The sequence below is a fragment of the Rattus norvegicus genome, chromosome 6, assembly GCF_036323735.1.
Source record: "Rattus norvegicus strain BN/NHsdMcwi chromosome 6, GRCr8, whole genome shotgun sequence".
Classification (NCBI taxonomy): Eukaryota; Metazoa; Chordata; class Mammalia; order Rodentia; family Muridae; genus Rattus; species Rattus norvegicus.
Window position 1 is genome coordinate 125614637 of NC_086024.1, and position 22635 is coordinate 125637271.

The following is a 22635-nucleotide window of genomic DNA, read 5'->3' on the forward strand; positions in this document are numbered from 1 at the left end:
GAAATCTGAGTAGTATATCTTACAACAGAAATTGATATATAGAATGTTTTACATTTCAAAACATACTTGGCATGAGAAAGCTTATTACATTACTATGACAGTCCAATAAGAAGCTATGGTAACTACTGTGTTACAGATGGAGAAACTAGGATTTGGGGAATTAATGACTAAAAGGCCAAAAGATCCCATCTTCAACACAGCAGAATACGTCTTACATTTGCAAATAAATCAGTGAATGGCTGCACCTACACTGATCAAAGGTTCGAGGTTTCTTTTTTTTTTTTCTTTTTTTTTTCTTTTTTTCGGAGCTGGGGACCGAACCCAGGGCCTTGTGCTTGCTAGGCAAGCGCTCTACCACTGAGCTAAATCCCCAACCCCCCTGCTTTTTTTTTTAAGTCATACTCCTCTATGCTTTTCCTTTTAAACATAGATACCATGACTTGGGCTATAACTTAGATATCTCACTTTTAAGTGTTGGGATTTACTTTTCCTAACTAAAACATAATTTTGTCTACCTGGGGATTCTTGTTTGCTATGAAAAACTTTAAACATTGGCTGTTAAAATAGGAAAAGTATAATGTTTAAGCCATATTTAGGGAGAGAGGAGCAACACATGAACATTTATTTCCAACATTATTTTATTGTTTCTGAACAAAAAAAATAATTTTGTCATTATCTTCATATTATTTTTAACTGTCTTATTCCATGTTAGAATTAAATACGCATACATACACTGCTTAACTCAATAAACACTTCTTTTTAAAAGGGATTTGCTGGTTTTACCTCACATTTATGGGTGTTTTGCCTGTTTGTTTGTCTATGCCACGTGTGTTCTTTGGTGCTCATGGAGGCCAGAAGAGGGCAGCAGATGCGCTGGGCCTGGAGTTATGGACAGTTGTGAGCCACCATGTGGGCGTTGCCAATAAAACCCAGGTCCGCTAGAAGAGGAGCAAATGCTTCTAACTGCTGAGCCAGCTCTCCTCTCCTAGCAGACATTTCAATGACCAGAGCAACACTGATGAATGACATAGCCTAGTTTATAGAAATGTATGTTTTCTTTTACTTACAGAATCTTAAGGAATTAACCAAATTTTGAGAAAAAGAAAAAAAATTAAAAAAGAAAATACCAATAAAAGTTATCAAACTAAACAAAGTAGGTATTATCACAAAAAGTTGTTTAAAATTACTAAAATAAAACTGGTTCTGTATATAATTCAGAATTAGAACATCTAGCTAGAAATAATCTCTCATATATATACATATATATACATATATATATACATATATATATATATATGAAATACCTCTAAAATATATGCTCATGATTTGTTAAAATCACTATCTTGTTTCTAGGGTCCCTTATAATACTTGGTATATAGGAGATACTTGGTATCATTTGAAAATAAAAGAAATGATTATGCTATTAAAACAGTATCATACTATTAAAAACACATTAAACATATATAAAAAGTAAGTTGCTAAAAGGTAAATGTAAGTACATTTCCAAAATCAAGAGAGGCCAGAATTTACAGAGTCTGAAACAGGCAGATCTGGGTGAGAAATGATCTGTTCAATTCTAGTAATGTAGAGTTTAAGGGGTCTAGGAAGAGCCAAAGGAACACAATACTACAGACATGTTTAGGGCTTGAGCCCAGAAGAGAGATCAGAGTTAGCAGCACAAGCGCATGCCATACAAGGAGAGAGACCAGCTAACAAGACCTGAGAACAAGCTGTGGAGAAGCTTCAGGTAGTGGAAGAAGAGCTTACAAAACAACAGTGAGCCAGAGGCTGGTACTGCAGCTCCAAGGTCAAAGTCATTTGCTGTTTACTGCTACTGGACAAGTAAGCAAGGCAAGGAAGGAAAAGCACTCACAGTAGAGTGATACTGGCTACACAGCATCAGCCAACTGGTGAGAAGCAGACTTGGGATGCTGACAGTGCAAGTGGAGGCAATCTACAGACACATGGACAGACAGCAAGAGCAAAAGAGCTAGAGGGAAGGTGAGACAGCAGGGGTTCTCGTTGGCTTGAATGGCCGCGAGTGAGACCAAGGTGTGAATGGAGGAGTGAGAGTGTGAGTGAGTGTGAATGGAGGAGTGTAAGATGAGATGAAGTACTGCACACAGTCAGGCTGCAGGGATGGGGAAGGATCCACTTGCTCCTACAAGGACACTGGTAGGCCTTAGGCTGACACATGACTCAAAAAGGAACCTAAAAAGAAATGCTACCCCAAACAGAACAGTCTCAAGGAGGTGTCTGTTAAAAGGGAAGGGGCTGGGTCAGAACACTTAACAAACAGGTGCTGGTGGGGTGGGAAACAAAAGGCCATTAGATCAAGTCTTAGAAGACTCCAGATCCTATCTGATCCCTGAGAATATAAACTGAGGTCTAGCCTGACAGTGTGACCTTTATGGGCAAGAGAAAGAATGAGCTGGCAGTAAGCTGTGAGAACCCAAGAGTGTAATTCTGTCAAAATACAGTTGGTTACAGTCAGCGAGGTAGTGAACTTATCAACTGACTTACTTCTCTTGTTTAGCTTGAACTCTTTAACATTTTTGCATCTAAACAACAAATGCTGACATTCTCTCAGGGGACAGTGACCTGACAGCAGAAAAGAAGGAAACAGTTGTTGCAGTCACACAGGACATCTGCTGATCTGTGACTATTCTATCCAAGGTCTACCTAACTCTGGTCAGTTCTGATTTTTATTTTTATTTTTTGGCTTACTTTTGTTATGAGTCCCAACATTTCACTATTCTGTAGGAACCTGGTCTGTTTTCTCCTATTACTAAATAGCCAGCCACATGTGCCTATAAATAGTCACCAAGTGATTCTTTTCGGCTTTGTATTTAGCCTAATCTTCTAGCACATAGAAGGGTCCTCAACAAACACAGAGTGAATGAGGAAATGGATGTGTGCTTCTATGGAGAGGAAAGTAATTATTAGGTCTTCCTGTCAGGGGATAGCTGACACACTACATGACAAGGACACTTTGGCAGTGTGGTGAGATACTTTGAACATGCCACTTCAAAAAGAAACCACTGCACTGAAATATACACTATAAAAATAATCACAGATTCGAGACACGACCACAGACATGCTTCTTGCAGAGTCTGGGCTTATCGGGTTGCAGACTCCTCTGCAGAGGTGTGGCTGGAAAGTTTCACTTTCAAAATCCCCAAACGACAGCATCTGTCAACTCTCTAAAACAAGGCTTACTTTTTATTTATATGTACGGGTGTTCTTCCTGAAAATATGTATCCCAAGATTCCCTGGAACTGGAGTTACAAAGGTTGTGAGCTGCCTTGTAGGTGCTGGGAACTGTACTCAGGTCCTCTGAAAGAGCATAAAGTGCTCTTAATACTGAACCAGCTCTCCAGCCTCCATCTGCTCATTTTTTTGCTCTTGGTTTCTCAGTGGGAATCCTCTATACCCCTGTCTAAAGCACTATTGTGCTCACGGTGAGGTGTTGGGAAAGGTCATGGGCCCTGCACAGTACAGAGTGTCACGGTTTGTTTTCCCCAGTAATTTCCCTATGTTATCCTCACTCTCAACTGTACCTTGAATACAGTCCATCTGACCTTTACCATCTTCCCTCATAGGTACCTAAATTAACAGAGGTGGTGTAGGACCTGGGATATAGGGACTCATATCTTTCTTACAGGACACCCAAACAATCCTTCTCCTTGAGAAACAACTGGTGGCCACAATTCCTGAGCAGTTCTGGGGCGTCAGAGGTATGAAGCAGTCTGCTTTTGAGCCTCTTTCTTGACCGGTCTAGGACTCAGCTGAAACTACCATCTCTGAACAAAATGTAGTTGCCACTAATCTGCCTTTCCTTTTACGAGTGTATGCACACTTCTGTTTTACTTTAGTAGGGTTTAAACTAGAGGAAACAGTAAGGGTGTAATAATCCTCTTCATTTTAATAATGCTGCCACTAAAATTTTTATAAAGGAGTAAAATGTTTTAAAATAAAATCAGACTTGGGAGTAGAGATGGAGAGGCAATCTGGCAGACCCACATGGCCACTCAAAACTATCTAAAACTCCAGTTCCAGGGATCCAATACCCTCATCCGGCCTCCACAAGCACTGCATACATGTGGTGCACAGACATCCATGCAGGAAAAACTCCTATGTACATGCACACACAAAAAAATCAAACAGAAGTAAATGTCTCAAAATCCATCTTATCTATTTTATAACTATGATTTTATGTCCAAGAAAATTTATAGCTACAAATAGAGCGTCATGAAGGCAAAGATCTTACCTATTTTTTCTCTAGCTTAGAAGTGATCAGTAAATACATAGTGGATGAGTAAACAAAGTTAATATGCCTATAATAAAAAGTTAGAACTTTTAGTCTTTATACTAGAGTTATCTGGGAGGAGGAGTCTCAGTTGAGAAAATGCTTTCACCAAATTGCCTGTAGGAAGCTGGTATGATATTCTCTTGACTAAAAATTAATGTGGGAAGGTCCAGTCCATGAGGTGGGGTGTTTTACAAAGTCTGGGCAGGTGGTTTGGAGTTGTCTAAGAAAGCCATCTGAAAAAGTCACAAGGAGCAAGTCAGTAAGCAGCACTCTGCTATGGCTTCTGCTTCAATTGTTGCCTCCAAGTTCCTGTCCTGATTTTCCTCAGTGAAAAAGTATGACCTGAGAGTTGTAAGATAAAATAAACCCTTTCTCCTCCAAGTAATGTGTGGTCATAAAGTTTTATCACAGCAACAAAACCCCTGACCAAGATACTCAGGACTAGTTTTGGAAAATTCCAAAAAGCAGCCAGATCTGCAAACAGATTAACTATCTCTTACCTATAGTACTTGAGACCAGAAATGCTTTAGATTTCAATTTTTTTAAAATCTGAGTTCTAGTATATTATCATATATCTTGAAGGGGTGCTGTATTTTGTCAGATGCTTTTTCAGCATCTAATGAGATGATCATGTGATTTTTTTTCCTTTGAGTTTGTTTATATGGTAGATTACGTTAATGGATTTCTATATACTGAATCAACCTTGCAACCCTAGGATAAAGCTTACTTGATTGTGGTGAATGATGGTTTTGATGGTGTTCTTGGATTTGGCTTGCTAGAATTTTATTGAGTATTTTTGCATCGATATCTATAAGCAAAATTGGTCTCAAGTTCTCTTTGTTGAGTCTGTGTGTAGTTTAGGTATCAGAGTAATTGTGGCTTCATAGAATGAATTAGGTGGTGTTCCTTCTGTTTCTATTTTATGGAATAGTTTGAGGAGTGCTGGTATTAACTCTTCTTTGATGGTCTGATAGAATTCTGCACTAGAGCCATCTGGCCCTATTTTGGTTGGGAGACTTTTAATGACTGCTTCTATTTCCTTAGGAGCTATGGGGCTGTTTAGATAGTTTACTTGATCTTGATTTAACCTTGGTTCATGGTATCTGTCTAGAAAATCATCCATTTCATCTACGTGAGAATGTGGAGAAGGAGGAAAACTCCTCCATTGCTTGTGGGATTGCTAGTTGGTACAACCATTCTGGAAATCAATCTGGAAGTTCCTCAGAAAACTGGAAATAGATCTACCTGAAGATCCAGCTATACCACTCTTGGGAATATACCCAAAAGATGCCCTACCATGCCACAAGGGCATGTGCTCCACTATGTTCATAGCAGCCTTATTTGTGATAGCCAGAAGCTATGTTCCACGACAGAAGAATGGATACAGAAAATGTGGTTCATTTACACAATGGAATACTATTCAGGTATTAAGAATGAGGACATCCTGAGTTTTGCAGGCAAATAGATGGAACTAGAAAATGTCATCCTGAGTGAGGGAACCCAGACCCAAAAGGACATGCTTGGTATGTTCTTACTAATAAGTGAATATTGGCCAAAAATGTACTGAATACCTAGGATATAATCCACAGACCTCAAGAAGCTTAATGAGCAGAAGGGCCCAAGTGGGGATGCTTTAACCCAACTTGGGAGGGGGAAGAAAACAATCATGGGATGCAGGAGGGAGGGAAAGAGGAGAACATGATCAGGTATGGGGGTGGGGGAATCCAGGAGGCAACCTCAGGGAGTGAGAGGTGGGGAGACCCTCTAAAAGTACCAGACCTGGGAGGTGAGAGACTCTCGAGACTCAAAGAAAGAGACCTTAGATGAAATGTCCAATAGTGAGCAGAGGGAACTTGTAGAATCCACCTCCAGCAGAAAGACCTCAAGTAGAGGGAAAGGGTTGCCATCCCACAGTCAAAAACTCTGACCCAGAATTGTTCCTGTCTAAAAGAACTGCAGAGACAAAAACTGGAGAAGAGACTGAGGGAAAGGTGGTTCAGTGACAGGCCCAAATTGGGATACAGCTCAAGGGGAGGCTGCAAGGTCTGACACTATTACTGATGCTATGGTGTGCTTACAGACAGGACCATAGCATGGCTGTCCTCCAACAGGCCCAGCAAGCAGCTGACTGAGACAGAAGCAGATACCCAATCATTGAATTGAAGTCAGGGACCCCTGTGGCTGAATTAGAGAAAGGCTGGAAGAAGCTGAGGAGGAGGGCGACACCATAAGGAAGACCAGCGGTATCAATTAACCCCTCAGATCTCTCAGACACTGAGCCACCAACCAGACAGCATACACCAGTTGGTCTGAGCCTCCCTCTCCCAGCACCTATACAGCAGAGGACTGCCTGGTCAGGGCTCACTGGGAGAGGATGCACATGACCCTTGAGAGAATTGAGGCCCCAGAGAGTAGGGAGGCCTATCAGGGAGGGGAGGATTAGGAGGGTAGGGTGTGGGGGAGGAGCCCTCCTCTTGGAGACAAGGGGGAGGAGGAATGGGATAAAAAAAAAAAAACTGTGGCAGGGTGGACCAGAAGGGGGGCAAAGACTGAACTGTAAAAAAAATAAAAGTAATAAAAATATTTAAAAATGCCCACACCCGCGGATCCCGGCCCACAGCAGCTCTCTGCTCTCAAACCCCGTGGGAGAGAGACCTCACCGCCTGATCAGGTGGGCACTCCTGAGGCTGCAGAGCGGAGGAGACCACCAACACTGCCCACCCCTGCCCACATCCCTGGCCCAAGAGGCAACTGTATAAGGCCTCTGGGTTCCCGTAGGGGAGGGCCCAGGAGCGGCAGGACCCCTGTGCCTGAGACACCGCCGGAACCTGAAGGAAACAGACCGGATAAACAGTTCTGCACCCAAATCCCGTGGGAGGGAGAGCTAAACCTTCAGAGAGGCAGACACACCTGGGAAACCAGAAGAGACTGCACTCTGTGCACATCCAGACGCCAGAGGAAAACACCAAACGTCATCTGGAACCCTGGTGCACGGAGGCTCCCGGAAAGAGCGGCGCAGATCTTCCCGGTTGCTGCCGCCGAGGAGAGGACTTAGGCAGTACCCCACGAGCAAACTTGAGCCTTGGAACCACAGGTAGGACCAACTTTTCCCCTGCAAGAAACCTGACTGGTGAACTCAGACACAGGCCCACAGGAACAGCAGAAGACCTGTAGAGAGGAAAAACTACACGCCCGAAAGCAGAACACTCTGTCCCCATAACTGGCTGAAAGAAAACAGGAAAACAGGTCTACAGCACTCCTGACACACAGGCTTATAGGACAGTCTAGCCACGGTCAGAAATAGCAGAACAAAGTAACACTAGAGATAATCTGATGGCGAGAGGCAAGCGCAGGAACCCAAGCAACAGAAACCAAGACTACATGGCATCATCGGAGCCCAATTCTCCCACCAAAATAAACATGGAATATCCAAACACACCAGAAAAGCAAGATCTAGTTTCAAAATCGTATTTGATCATGATGCTGGAGGACTTCAAGAAAGACGTGGAGAACTCCCTTAGAGAACAAGTAGAAGCCTACAGAGAGGAATCGCAAAAATGCCTGAAAGAATTCCAGGAAAACATAAATAAATAAGTAGAAACCCATAGAGAGGAGACACAAAAATCCCTGAAAGAATTCCAGGAAAACACAATCAAACAGTTGAAGGAATTAAAAATGGAAATAGAAGCAATCAAGAAAGAACACATGGAAACAACCCTGGACATAGAAAATCAAAAGAAAAGACAAGGAGCTGTAGATACAAGCTTCACCAACAGAATACAAGAGATGGAAGAGAGAATCTTGGGAGCAGAAGATTCCATAGAAATCATTGACTCAACTGTCAAAGATAATGTAAAGCAGAAAAAGCTACTGGTCCAAAACATACAGGAAATCCAGGACTCAATGAGAAGATCAAACCTAAGGATAATAGGTATAGAAGAGAGTGAAGACTCCCAGCTCAAAGGACCAGTAAATATCTTCAACAAAATCATAAAAGAAAACTTCCCTAACCTAAAAAAAGAGATACCCATAGGCATACAAGAAGCCTACAGAACTCCAAATAGATTGGACCAGAAAAGAAACACCTCCCGTCACTTAATTGTCAAAACACCAAACGCACAAAATAAAGAAAGAATATTAAAAGCAGTAAGGGAAAAAGGTCAAGTAACATATAAAGGCAGACCTATCAGAATCACACCAGACTTTTCGCCAGAAACTATGAAGGCCAGAAGATCCTGGACAGATGTCATACAGACCCTAAGAGAACACAAATGCCAGCCCAGGTTACTGTATCCTGCAAAACTCTCAATTAACATAGATGGAGAAACCAAGATATTCCATGACAAAACCAAATTTACACAATATCTTTCTACAAATCCAGCACTACAAAGGATAATAAAGGGTAAAGCCCAACATAAGGAGGCAAGCTATACCCTAGAAGAAGCAAGAAACTAATCATCTTGGCAACAAAACAAAGAGAAGAAAAGCACACAAACATAACCTCACATCCAAATATGAATATAACAGGAAGCAATAATCACTATTCCTTAATATCTCTCAACATCAATGGCCTCAACTCCCCAATAAAAAGACATAGATTAACAAACTGGATACGCAATGAGGACCCTGCATTCTGCTGCCTACAGGAAACACACCTCAGAGACAAAGACAGACACTACCTCAGAGTGAAAGGCTGGAAAACAACTTTCCAAGCAAATGGTCAGAAGAAGCAAGCTGGAGTAGCCATTCTAATATCAAATAAAATCAATTTTCAATTAAAAGTCATCAAAAAAGATAAGGAAGGACACTTCATATTCATCAAAGGAAAAATCCACCAAGATGAACTCTCAATCCTCATCTTCGGTTGGTTTATATACAAGTGTGCAATTTCTAGGCTTGAAAGTAAAATGATGCTATCTGGTGCTGGATAGAGGAGCCTTATTTTTTATTATGGCAGCTTGCTATTTTTCTAACATGGTGATTTGGTTGAACACAATAAAGTACAGTAGTAACTGAAAAAAAATTTAAAAATGAAAATGTATATGCAATAAGAAAAAATGGTATCTTGAATAAGATACAATTCTAATTGGGGAATTTGTTTAGGTTTTATATACCGCATGTGTGTATACATGTACACATATTAGAGACAGAGACAGACAGACAGAGCTTGGATATAACTCTTTGAGCTATTTTAAAAGATTTCTGTGCAGGAAGCAAAGTTGATACACACCGACCCATCAGAAAGCTGGAGATGTCACTCATGCAGCTGCCCATGTGGACGATCTGTGATGTTTGATATTACCTTCATCATTGCTTCTAAGTTTACACAACCACTGAACAACCACTCTTTTATGTTTATTCACAAGTATGTATTTTATACTAAATATATGCCATTCCTTAATGTAGAAGAAAACCATGTGACAAAATGGCTTATGCAGAAGCCCTGGGCTGGCTGCTAGGTTTAGCGGTCAGTAGAGCCTGTACTGTAAGTTTGGTGAGAAGAAACACATTGGCAGCTGATCCACACGTGCCTCTGTTCAGTGGGCCCGCATGCCACTGAAGCAGGCATTTTTTATACTGCTCTGTGATCTAGGGCTACCCTAAAACACACACTGGGTGCTGGTACAAAAAAAAGTGAACCCAATTCAAAAAAGAGGTCTCTAGTGATCCAGCTTTCTTGCTAGTACAGTAATGGACTGGTAAGAAATTCATCTCCAAACACGGCAAGGGTGTAGCCTTCTCCTACTATAAGCTTACAATTTGTGCAGCATGCCACACCCCAGATTTTAAATCCTTCGGGAGTTGTATCATTATCTGTGGCCAGGACTTTCGGGGCAACAATGGCAAAGGTGACCTTTCAGTGGTACTAAAGACTGGTTCAGGCATGCTTTCTTTCAGTGCCAACCCTGGCAAATGTATGATGGGTTTCACTGCTGCTTTATGATAAAAAGCTAGGTTGTAATAATAATCTGTCTGTCTTCATCTAACATCCATTTGCACATCACAGTAGGATCAATTATAGGTCCTTGCACACACTAGACAAGCATTCTACCACAGAGCTGCATCTGCAACCCATTTTACTTTTTACTTTGAAACCAGCCCCAACAGTAAGTTGCCTGGGCTGCTCTTGAGGTCACTTTGTTATCCAGCCAGGCCTTGAACCTAACATCCCCCTGTCTCAGCCTCCCAAGGAGATGGGATGATAAGTCTAAGCTACCAGGCCTGGCTATAACTATACATCTTTTCTCACATACTATTTTTTATTGATGCTTTGACACTTTTACATCACACATCCCTATCACATTCACTTCCCAGTCCTTCCCTGTCCCCCATGACTCACTCCCAGCAAAAAAGTCCAACTTGTATTATGTACATACTCACAGGAGTGAGTACACTCAAACTCTCAGTGGGCTGTCCCTTAAACAGAGGTCAGTCTGGAAGCCATCTATTGCGGAGAACGGCATTCAGAATCCTATCAGTTTTTAAGAGTTTTCTTTGATGGTTCCTATTTAGGCTGTTACTAGGGGGGGGGGGGAGAGGTGGCTATGAATCTTTTAAAATTTAAAACGGTCTTTTCCTAAATTTCTGCCACAAGCCCATTGAATATGTATAGTTACTTTCAGATCTAGTTCACTAGGATACAGCCCTGCTGTCTTTACAATCGCTACACTATGAAGTGTCTTGAGTTCACTGTGACTGTAATGGTGAGTTATAGGACAATGTGAGGGAGCTGACTCCCTCCTTCCATTATGTGAGTCCTAGGGACCAACCCCAGGCTTGGTAGCTTGTACCTCTATTCATAAGGACCTTGTGGAACATTTCCCTAGTTTCCATTAACTTCTATTCATTACTTTAAACATTAACAGTTCCTCCTCCTGTTTCCTCAAGTCTGATACAGTGGTCATTCCAACACAATATTCTTCAACGAGCCATGCACATGAGCACTGCTATACAGCCTCTGCAGTAGCCTGGCTTTCTACTCTAGAAATATAAATGCTTCCTCTTTTTCTTATCATTGTACTACATGAGGATCTGCAGCCCCTTCTGAGACTCCCAGTGGATCTTTACACCACAACACAGAGAATATGTCAAAATTAAAATAAAATTAACTGGGTAATGTACACAGGCTTTGGCTCAAAGTGGCAGGAGCATCCTCAAGAACCTGTTCTTGTACATAGGCTGCATGTCTAACCTTACTATCTTCTATAGATCAGAGGCCTACACTAGGGAACCTGGCATTCATGCAAAAGATGTACCACAACTGATAGAGACACTTGTCCCTGGGGGACACTGAATAAACTATGTTGTGTGCCTGTGTTTTAACACATCACAGCATGGCAGGTATGATGTCTTTCATTTGTGACATTAAGTTGGCACTCAAGCAGTTTCAGATTTGAGTAAGCCTGCACAAAAACCTGTAACCCAAATGGTATTACTGTCCTATTAAGTGTTTACTGATACTGGGTCTTTCATCCTTGTTTAGATTCTGCTATTACTAACTTCAAATTAAAATATAATACTCACTTCATCAGCCACAAACTCCTTACTCAGACCAAAATCTGTCAGCACCACATGGCCATTAGAATCAAGTAGAATATTTTCCAGCTTAATGTCACGGTATATAATCCCCAACTGTGAAAACAAACAAAACAAGTACATTTTAAGATGCTTTCCAGATGAATGAAGACAGCACTTACCCACCTTTAAGGAGGTCCCTCTTCAGGGTTCTGTGGCTCTGAGCAATGCTGCGAGCAAATGCTCTATCTTGGGGCTCAGGCGCTGGCTTTCCCCAAGCTCTCCAAATGTATCTTAGTTCTCTCTGTGATGAGGGTCTATCCCTGGAACCAGCTTCTTCGGGGTCTCTTTGTTGACTACTGCCTTTTTCTGTCTCTCTTCTCCTTATTTCTTATCATCCAAATCATCTTCATGGCATTCCTAGACCATTCTTGTCCACAACTCTACAATGGCTTCAGCAACCATGAGGAGCCATACCCTGTGCTGACCGTCTCTTTGTTTTCAAACCATGCACTTACCTGTACGCACTTCTCAGGGAGCTACTACTTATCCTATTATATTTACACACTTTGCTTTTTCAGATTTTATACACTTATCTGATATCCTGTATAGTGCAATCTATTAGATAGGCAATTAAAAGCTTTTTGAATAATAAACTCTTAAACATAAAGATTAAAGAGCACAGGTTAAATTTGATGTTTAGTACTAAATCGGCTAAACAAATCATTAAATAGCATTTACATAGTCAGTCATGCACTGCTTTATGACAAGGAAATATTCTGGAAAATATGCTGTTAGGTGATTTTGACTGTGAAAGCATCATGGAGTGTATTTACATAAACCTTGATAGTGTAGTAAAAAAAATCCTATTCCTCCTGAGGCCACAGAGAGTAAAACAAGTGGGCAAATCAAGCAGAGAGGAGCAGAGAGTAAACATGAGACGTACAGCTGCTGCCAGTGAAACGCAGCAGACTGTCTTACAGGAAACCCTCTAAGACGCTGGTTAAACACACACTAATGCATAAACCAGAAGCATGGCTGGCTACTGACCACTGCCAGGTTTTGTGCTGCCTTGTTATACGAATGGTACCACAGCAGGCTTAGTTACACCAGCCTCACATAAACAGGCCCGGGGTCAAATAGAGCATTTTGACAGCTACGAAACCACTAATTGACAGGAAATTTTAAGTTTCATTACAATCCTATGGGATCACGGTCAAATGTCTGTCCCATCACTGAGTGAAGCTGTTATACAGTTCAGGACTGTAAGCCTCTGTTTTGTTTCTCACGGAAGCAGCACAGTGAAACGCAAATCTGAGATGTGACTGACTGATCCACTGTGATTTTCTACTTCATGTTGTCAGTTGTATCTGCATGGATTAAATGTTTTGATACTTTGAAATATTGCTTTCCTCAGTATTAAATACAGGAAAACACAGATTTCTGATAATCTCTCAAAACTGAAATCAAAACTATACCTCCCTCATCAAACCCACAAAACAACCCCCATTAAGCAAAAACAAGAACAAAAATCAGCTGGCAATTTTCCTGTGAGAGCTAAAGTGGTGTGTGGGAAAGACAGGAAGGAAAACACAAGCATGCACTGAGCAAACACTTGACTTGAAGCATTACACATACCCGACCAGCAGCACTTGACATTTCAGCCTCTTTGGAAAAGATTGTTAGAAACAACTCACACAGTCCAGCTGACGTCATCACCTCAATACATGTGTGCTTTCTCCCTTCCTATAAGACTTAGCACTAGCATCTGTACCAAGACTAGCACTGCTGGCTTGGTGTCTGTCTTTTTAGGGTAAGACAGACTAAAACTTGTTTCCTATACTGCTTTCATTGAATATCTATCAAATTTATTCCAAGTTCCATTATATTATTGACATCCATGTTTTTATTACTATTTAGTAATAATGAGTGGTATGGAATCTTCCTTTAGTAAATAAAATGAATCAATTAATTTATTTAATTTATAAACTGTTTTCCAGCTTACCTGTTTGGCTTTGTGTTTTGCCTTTAATTTAGTACTTATGGTGAGTTTTATTGTCATTTTATAAAACATTATAACTAGTTAAAAGCTACAAACCTCTTTGTAGCTTATTCTGAGTAGTAATATTTCTGATATAAAATGTTTAAAGTAAATCATATCACTCAAAAATAAGCAGAGCCATGAAGCTCGTCACCACAGTGCAAGCTCTGTCAGAAGGGGCAGGGAATGGTCATGCACTGCTCCTGCCCTCCTGCCTCTCCACCGCCAGCTCTCTCTTTCCCTGGGTCTCACACAATTGTATTCACTCTTCATTTGAGACAGGCAGGGTCTGACTCCACAAAACCAGGATGACCTCAAACTCACAGCCCTGATCCCCGAAGCTCCCAGGCGCTGGCATTTCCTAAAGATTACTTACGGTTTTGTCTCCCTCTACCTGTCTGGTCTTGTTTCTGTTCTAGGTTAGATGAGCCACTGCAGGACTCCTGCCTTCTTCTTTTAATTAAGTACCTTACAGAATCTTTCTCAGGCTCTCCCATTATCTCCATCTTTGACTCAGTTTTGATCAAAACTCCCTGCATCTTCAGGATGTCCTCCCTGCTGCTCTCCTTTAATTCTTACCTGTTTTCTATGTTACATATTTGTACTTTAATCTGTTCATCTTAATAGAAGGGAGGGATGACAGACATGACAAAGAGTGGCTTCAGGATACATCTGAATTGTTGACATTTAGTGACTCGACTCATACTGTTCCCTTATGAACTTGTACACCTTTGATATAAATTACTTTAACATTTTCTATTTCTGAAGAAAGCCAAACACACTGAGGCAACACAAAAACCATCTGCTTCTCCAATTAACTTAAGACAAAATTTCATGGACCAAAGGTTAAGAATATCATGGAGTTTAAACTAATTTGTGCAGAGTTCCAAGAGGATCATGGCTGTAACAGCCAGGCAAAGTTCCCACATCTGAGCTCATGTCACTTGGAGGCAATGAGGAGGAGCAGGGCAGGGCAGGTGCAGAGTGAATTAACATGGAGGGAGGGAATCACTCCAAATCGGCATCGAATCAGGGAGTAGGGGGTGTCTTCTGAGTAGGACAGTGGATTGTGCCATGGAGCCAGTCCCAAGTAAGGAAATAAACTGTACGGCTTGGGCTTCATTGTAAAAACCAAAGACTTTCCCCTAATGAACGTACTGAGAATTTTTTCATAAAGACAAATGATAAAAAAAGCTCAAGTTCTTTTGTTTTTGTTATTTTTTTATGTTTCAAACCATGAAAGAATGAACAGAATTTATTTATTTTCTGTTCATTTATTGAGTTGGGGTCTCACTTTGTGTCTCAGCTTGGCTTCAACTCATGATCCCATGTACAGGGATTGTAGGCATATCATACCAAGCCCAGCAAAAAGTAAATATGCTTGGAAAGAAACTACAAAACTGAGAAAACGGTAACATTCACAAGCCCAAGACAACATGTGAAAACATCAACTTGTTCGGCTCCATCAACACCTCTGTTAACAGACTGTACAAAAGGAAACTCCAAAGACGAAGCGCCTTACCTTGTGCAGGTGTTCCAGGGCAAGCACGATCTCTCCAACATAGATCTGCACTTCGTGCTCTGTGAAACGCTCTCTTTGAGAAAGATGAGTAAAAAGTTCTCCACCATTTATATAATCTAAAAATGAAATATATTTTTTCTTTCTTTGACTTGCATTTATAAATGAAAGGAAATAGCTCCTTTTAATCACTCTGTGATAACCATTAATTTATTCTTGTGTAACTCTCAATATATGACAGTTTCATAGAAAGTGTTATTAGTTTCATATTGTCATACAATTTCCTGAAACAGTGATCATCTGAACCTAACTGACTATGTGCAAGGAGTGCTGCCATTAAAACTGTCACCCAAAATCCACACAGATTTAAGAATACAAAGACAGCACATTGGAGTCCTCTGTCACCAGCGTGTAACCCATTGTAGAGCATCAAACATCAGCCATTTGACAACCAAGCCCTCCCCTGAAAAACCCCACACAGAACCCCAAAAGAACACAAGCAAAATCCTATCTTGCTATGCAATGCTACCAATCATTATGTTGAGACTTGTACATAGATTCCCATTTCCCATAATTGTCTATGCACATTTTGAAGAATATACTGTTAGGAGCAGGCAGCAGTCTCATAGCTCCATACAGCATGGAATAAAAAGAAACATGAGAAAGAAGCACAGCATGGCTGCATCACAGTCTTCAAACCCCAAAGCTACCATTTCTCTTCAAGCTGCTCTACTTATCACAAGGGAAACGGCAAAAAGGGAAATGGCTAAAGTAAAAAAGGAAGACTGCCTCATTGAAGGAAAGGAAAGAAATGCTGATACTATTTGAAAACTGAAATGGATGAATTTAGGGAACAACACACTATTATTATAAAGTGTTTAAAATCACGCAAGAAAATAATCTTTCTTAAAGAAAAAAAAAAAACAAACCTGAACTCTAATTTCATCAGAGACTAACCAGAACATTATTCCCTTTCTAAGGCTTCTGTATTTTACTAAGATGTTTTTAATACAGATGGGCACAAAGTTAATTGTAAAGGAACACACCATCCCTACAAATGAACAATGGATTTTTTTCTATTTTTAAGTAGTTACTTACTTAAGCCTAAATTTCCACTGTCATGGCACAGAAACACACATCTACATATGGAAGGATAAACTCTCACACATCTCAAATGCTCAGTTCAATCACTTCATCCCTGTGCTCATGGTGAACAGAGACAACCTCTTCCGCATGGCATCGCCATATTGTTAAAGACGTCACCAATGCACTCATCTCTCCTGTGTTCTCAATGTCGGCTGTACTCTTTTCTCTGCCACACTGCACATTTAAGCATCAAGTCCAATAGTCACCACACCATGTCACTACAAATGCCCACATGAAGCACTCAATAGATACTTTCTTAACTTGAGAAAAATTAATTTTTACTGCTGTTTTATATGTGTGTCTTTGTTTTGTTATTTTTGGTCAGCATACAAAACAATGGATTTCTTTCTGACAACTTTGTATGTATTATGAACTTAGCTCATATTCCTTACTCCATTATGTTCTCTTGTCACACAATTACCAACCCTCAATGATGGTTCCCCTTTGAAGACAATTATTAAAACCAAAGGGCAGTCCAGGGTAAGGCAAAACAAAACACCTTCAACATAGTGTCTCAGGCACTGTGACACACTCAGAGGAATGAGAGGTTTGCCAATGAGACTCAAAATAGACAGTGTCCTAATGTTATCCTGTTGTGAGCAAATTAAGTCCCTCTAATCCCCAATTCTTTATCTATTAAACAGAGCCAATAGCTATTTGTGAATTACTGCTGCTTGAGATATAGGAAATGTTTTTACATTGCTGGGGAGACTCAAGACAATGAAACTAAAACCCAATAAATTATTAATAAATTAATAAATCAGGTTATCTATTTGCCTACTTCTGACTGTTTGGACATTCATAAAAACTAGCATTTTTACAGGTATATTTTGCATATAACTCTATCCATTCATTTAGGTTTTAACAGTGGGAAGGAGGAAACAGGCAGCCCAAGGACTTTACAGCAGAAGCTATGGTAAGTGCTGTAGTCAGAAGCAGACAGAGTAGAAGCTGGCGAGACTCCAAAGGCTGAGCAGTTGCCTCCCTCGTCTCGGTTCTGTTGGGCATGGCACATCTCATGGTTTCAGCTGTCATTTCCTGAATGGGTAGTGTCCTTTAGCATGGATAAAGGACCCACTGCACACACTACATGCTTTTCTGTGAAGCACACAGGAAGGTTACTTCCATTGATTATTTTGTCTTTGATACTTAACACACCAGAAATTTACCCACTTGAAGTGGGCACAAACTTCAACGATTTTGATTATTCAGAGTTACATGGCCTCTAATCAACTTAATCGCCACCAAAGCCCAGGAATTCTAGTTTATCTACCACAAAAATTTGTCATTGTTTTTGTTTAAGATTGTTACAGCAATTATTGTCCCTTAAGGTTCCTTCCTTTAGTCTTTGATCCATTTAATTCAGAGTTAACTTTTGTTTATGTTGTGAGGTATGGCCCAATTTCAGACTGTATCATGCTATCCAGTTGTTCCAGCACCATTAGTTGAACAACTGTTCTTCATTGTCACACTTGCTAAAATCCTGCTGGTTGGACCTGCAAGGACCTCTGTACTCTAGGACCACCATCACAGGTCTATCCTTACGCTGGAGTTGAATTTTTACAGAGTAGTGCTGCTGGCCTTTTGCTGCTGCTGTCTTGTTTTGCTCTGGCTTTGCTTTTGGTTTGGGGTGGTCTCACTATTGCCCAGGCTGGCCTTCAACTCCTAGACTCAAGCACTTCTCCTTCCTTTGTCTCTCAGCAGCAGGCACACAGGTGTGGACTTGGCTTACAATACATTTTGAAGTCACGAAGTGAGTTTTCTATTTTGGCTAAAGAAAACTATTATAGTTTTCCTCAGCTCCCTAAGTTTCCACCTGAATTTTGGGATCACGGGTTAATTCTATAAAGAAATGACCTGAGGTTTTGATAAGAGATGAATACTAAGTCTGATATTCAATTTAGGAATATTGTCATCCCTAACAGTCCATGTAGATGTCATGGTTTTTTTATGTACATAGATCACTTTCATCTTTGGAACAATGTGTGACGTTTTACACTTCTTTATTGACAAATATTTTATTGTATTTATTCTAAACTAGATGGAACTGTAAGAATATCAGAACTCAGGGGCTGGAGAGATGGCTCTTCCAGTGGTCTGGAGTCCCCTGTCCAGCAACTACGCAATGACTCACAAGCATCTGTAATGATCTGAAGCCCTCCTGCTGCTGTGACTAAAGAGAGCAACAGTGTATGTACATACATAAAATAAATATAGAATTCCTTAAAAAAGAAAGAATGTTAAAACTTAGTTGTATCCTGCCCTATATCCTGCAACTCTGCTTAACTTCTTTATTGATCCTAATATTTTAATGGACTCCTTGGGGCTTTATATGATCATGTCACCTTAAACTTTTCTTCCTACTTTGCAATCCATAGGCCTTTTGTGACCTTTCACAGCCTACACTGTTGAATGAAGTAAATGTGGCCATTCACCCCACGTTTGGTCTTTCATCACTAAAAACTCTGTTCCCTGTGCTTTGCTTTGTTTTCATACATGCTTCCACCCCATTCAAAAGTTCACGTCCTTCCCTGTTTTAGACAATGTTTTCCACCATAAATGAACGATGGGTTTCAGCCGATGCTTTTTCTGTGTTTACTGAGACCATACAGTTCCCCTTTCTACTGACATGGAAAGTTGAGTCTAGACTTTTAAGACAGTCTTGTATTCCTAGAACTCATCCTGCTTAGTCATGCTACATAATCCTTCTTACTTATTCCTGAATTGTTTGGGAGAATTTTGTTGGGTAATTTTGTACTTTATTCATAGGAGATGTTAGTTCATGTTTTCTTGTGATGTTTTTGTCTGGTATATACACTAAGATAATAATGGCTTCAGAAATCAAGTTGGGAAGTATTTTCTATTTTTGGACAATTTTATGAAAATTTTGGTATTAAGTCTTCTTTAAATGTTTAGTTTACATTCGCCCATGAAGACAGTTGAACCCTGAATTCTCTTTAAGTATGCTCCTATTCCCTGGAGAACTTCACCAACAGTGACAACAGAAAGTGTTTCTTCTTGAGGCAATTCAAGTACTCTATCTCTCTAGGAATTCTTTACTTCCTCCTAATTTGTTTGTTTGCTTGATTTTTTTTTTTAACACAAGGTATCATTAAATTTCCTGGGCTAAACTCAACCTTACAATCCTACTGCCTCAGCTTCCTAAATATTGGGTTATAGCCATGGGCCACTATCCTTGGCTGGGTATTTTGGTTATCTTAACATACAATAAACTGTATGTTCTTACTAAGTTGTTCATAGAATTCTCTTGTGATTCATTTTAATTCAGAAGTCATAGTCTCTATATCATAACTCTTGATTTTTACAGATTTACTCCTTAAAAGAGAAAAATCTGGCTAGTTTAATTAAAAGCTTATTAATTAGTCTGATAATTTGTGTTTTTTAGTTAGAACAGTTAACTATTTGTATTTAATGTTGCTATTGGTTACAACTAGATTTGTGTTTGTCATTTTACATATACCATTTTTGTTCCTCTGTTGTTTTATACTTCTGCATTTTTCATTGGAGATATATATTAATATATGTTATACATATATAAAATTTCTAAAATGATTTTTATTTTCTAATATTCTCTCACTAGCTTTCAACATATTGACACAGTAATGTATAAAACATTACTCCTAATCAGCTTTGTCCTCACTTCTCCTTTTTGTGCTATTAATGTTATGCACAGTACAACTATTCTCAGTGGGAACTCTGGATCTTATGGATTTCACATCTATGAATTCAATAAGCTGCAGATTGAAAATATTTGGAAGGAAGTTTGTGTTTGGACTGAACGTGTAGACTTTTGTTTTTGGTATCATTCTATAAACAACACAGTATAACCACTATCTGCACTGTGTAAGCTATTATGAGCAATCTAGAAAAGATTTAGTATATTCAGTAGAATATATACAAGTTATATACAATACTACAAATCATTTTGTAAAGGAGACAAGCATTTGCTGGCTCTTGTCTGCAAGTGGAGGCTATGTCCCCAAACCTCTATCCCCAAGGATACTGAGGGCAACTATATGTTCCACATCTAAAACATTGTTATGATTATTACTCTACTTTTTTTCTCTGCAAGTACATATTTATAGTTTGTTATAACTCAGTCTTCTGAGTTATTTTTCATCTTCTGTCTTTTGTGGAGATCCAAATTATGAACGGATTCCAACGCCCTTAGTCTAACCTGACAGGATGTGCTTGCTTTGTCTTGAACCAGTCTTACATGGTAGCCCAAGCTGTCCTCAAACTTGTGGCGATTCTCCTGCCTCAGATGTCTAAATGTTGAAATTGTAAGTATAAGCCACATATCCAGCTTGGCTCGTTTTTACTGTTTTGGCTTTTTCCTTACTTAACAGTTTGGCCTGGCAATTCAGTCAAGTCTCTCTGATCTACAGTATAAGACCTCCAATGCTGTTCTCAGAGAACAGAGTCCTGGGGATTTGAATAAATTTCCCTCACTGGCTAGGTTCTCTGCCTCTGCTAGTATTACAAACAGCTGCTAGGCTTCACTAATTGCTCTCTGATTGCTCAATTGTTTCCAATAACTCTCTGGGGCACTAATTGTTCCACAGCCTTGTCCAATAAATTCAGGCTCTTAAATGAGTAGTCTGAGGACAGTGTTTGAGCTCCATTCTTACCCCACGAGGACTTTTTAAGTTGCCTACATCAAAGATTCCACTAACTGTCATAATGTAGTTACCATACTCCACATAATCACCACCACACCCTAACACGCACTCTGTATCAAATAGTCAGTCAGTTTTGTTAGTGAGTGCTCAAGATTTCTCCGTTCTTATGAACTACCTCTTCCTATGGCAAAATCAAACCCAAAAGCTCCTTAGGAGGTGGCCAGATTCTCTTGAAGTGACCTTCCTGCTTAGCTTCCCTCTAACAGCATGGAACCCGCCCTATAAACAGAGCAGAACTGGGGTAACCAGAGCTTACACTGAGCCTGCTGAGCCAGCATAGAGTTTGCACCCTAGCAGTATGAGGTGCTAGAGGAAAGGAATCCTCCACTTCCCAGATATTTAGTTATTCTCCATGTCTTCTTTTTACAGAACTGGATTTTTATCCAGTTATTGTTGAGATCAGACTGCTCTAAGTTTCTCCATATTGTTAAAAACTTTCTAAAGGGTGTACCTTGTCCTAAGATTCTCCATTTTACAAGCCTCATCTGCTTCCACATACATATACTAACGTGTATACACAAACACAGCCACACAAATTTTAAAAGAACTATTTCTCCAGCATACCTTCAAAACACAAATTAATTTCTTCCTAAAAGTAGAACAAGTAAGATTCTATAAACTTACAAAGTAAAACTTGACTATAGGAGCACATGGGCGTATTAAAAATCACACCAGGAAAACTAGACTGGAGAACTTATTGAACATCGCAGACTTTGGCAGAGGTGTTCCAATGCTCACATCTGGACCCCATAAAGAGAAGTTATCAAAAGCCCTCACCAACCTGTTATCTGACTATTCACTGTACACATCAAGGGATTGAATTCCCAAGTTTCCCTGGGGCCTCAGGTGGGCTTTGTTCCCCCTGCTGACTGGGCCTACTCTATAATACTGTCACTTCTGAACTACATTTTGAGATGTGGGATGGTCTTTGGAAAGAAATACTTAGAAAGACGAATGCGTAATTAAAAAACATACTTCTTTGATATCAGATAATAAAACAGCTACAGCCTTTATCAACTGTAATCCAAGTCCATTTTAAAGCTTTATTATTCCTGTGTGTGTGTCCAGTGTGTACATATCATGGCACACATATGAAGGTCAGAGGACAACTCCTGGGCCTTGATGCTATATTGACCCAAGCACTCACACAAGGCCATGTTTTCCTGAACATTTGGTTAATCTACCCTGATACAATTTAACTGTAATTACAGTTGGGCTGGTGGGCTTCAGAGCTTCAGAACTGTAAGGGGGGACACTTTGTATGCAATGAGCTGACTACCAAGGCTGCAATGACACTGAGGCTCTGGGGTCTTCAGGAAATCAAATGACTCTATCGGATAAAACTCAAGTATGCTCGCCTGGCAGTGAAACAACGGGCCAGACAGAAGAGGGCTCTGGT

General features: G+C 40.1%; 1 protein-coding gene across 7 annotated transcripts in view; it reads right to left on the reverse strand.

Annotated features, from left to right (window-relative positions):
- Window positions 1-22635, reverse strand: part of Rps6ka5 (ribosomal protein S6 kinase A5) — a 178143-nt gene that overhangs the window by 56203 nt on the left and 99305 nt on the right. For 6 of the 7 annotated variants that reach the window (NM_001395592.1, XM_006240438.5, XM_017594169.3 and 3 more), the window contains 2 exons: window positions 15391-15506; window positions 11837-11944 (listed from right to left, as the gene is read on the reverse strand). The exons of the other annotated variant lie outside the window; for it this stretch is intronic. In NM_001395592.1, the coding sequence (NP_001382521.1) occupies window positions 11837-11944; window positions 15391-15506 (224 nt within the window). The remainder of the gene's footprint in view (window positions 1-11836; window positions 11945-15390; window positions 15507-22635) is intronic. 7 annotated transcript variants of the gene reach the window in all.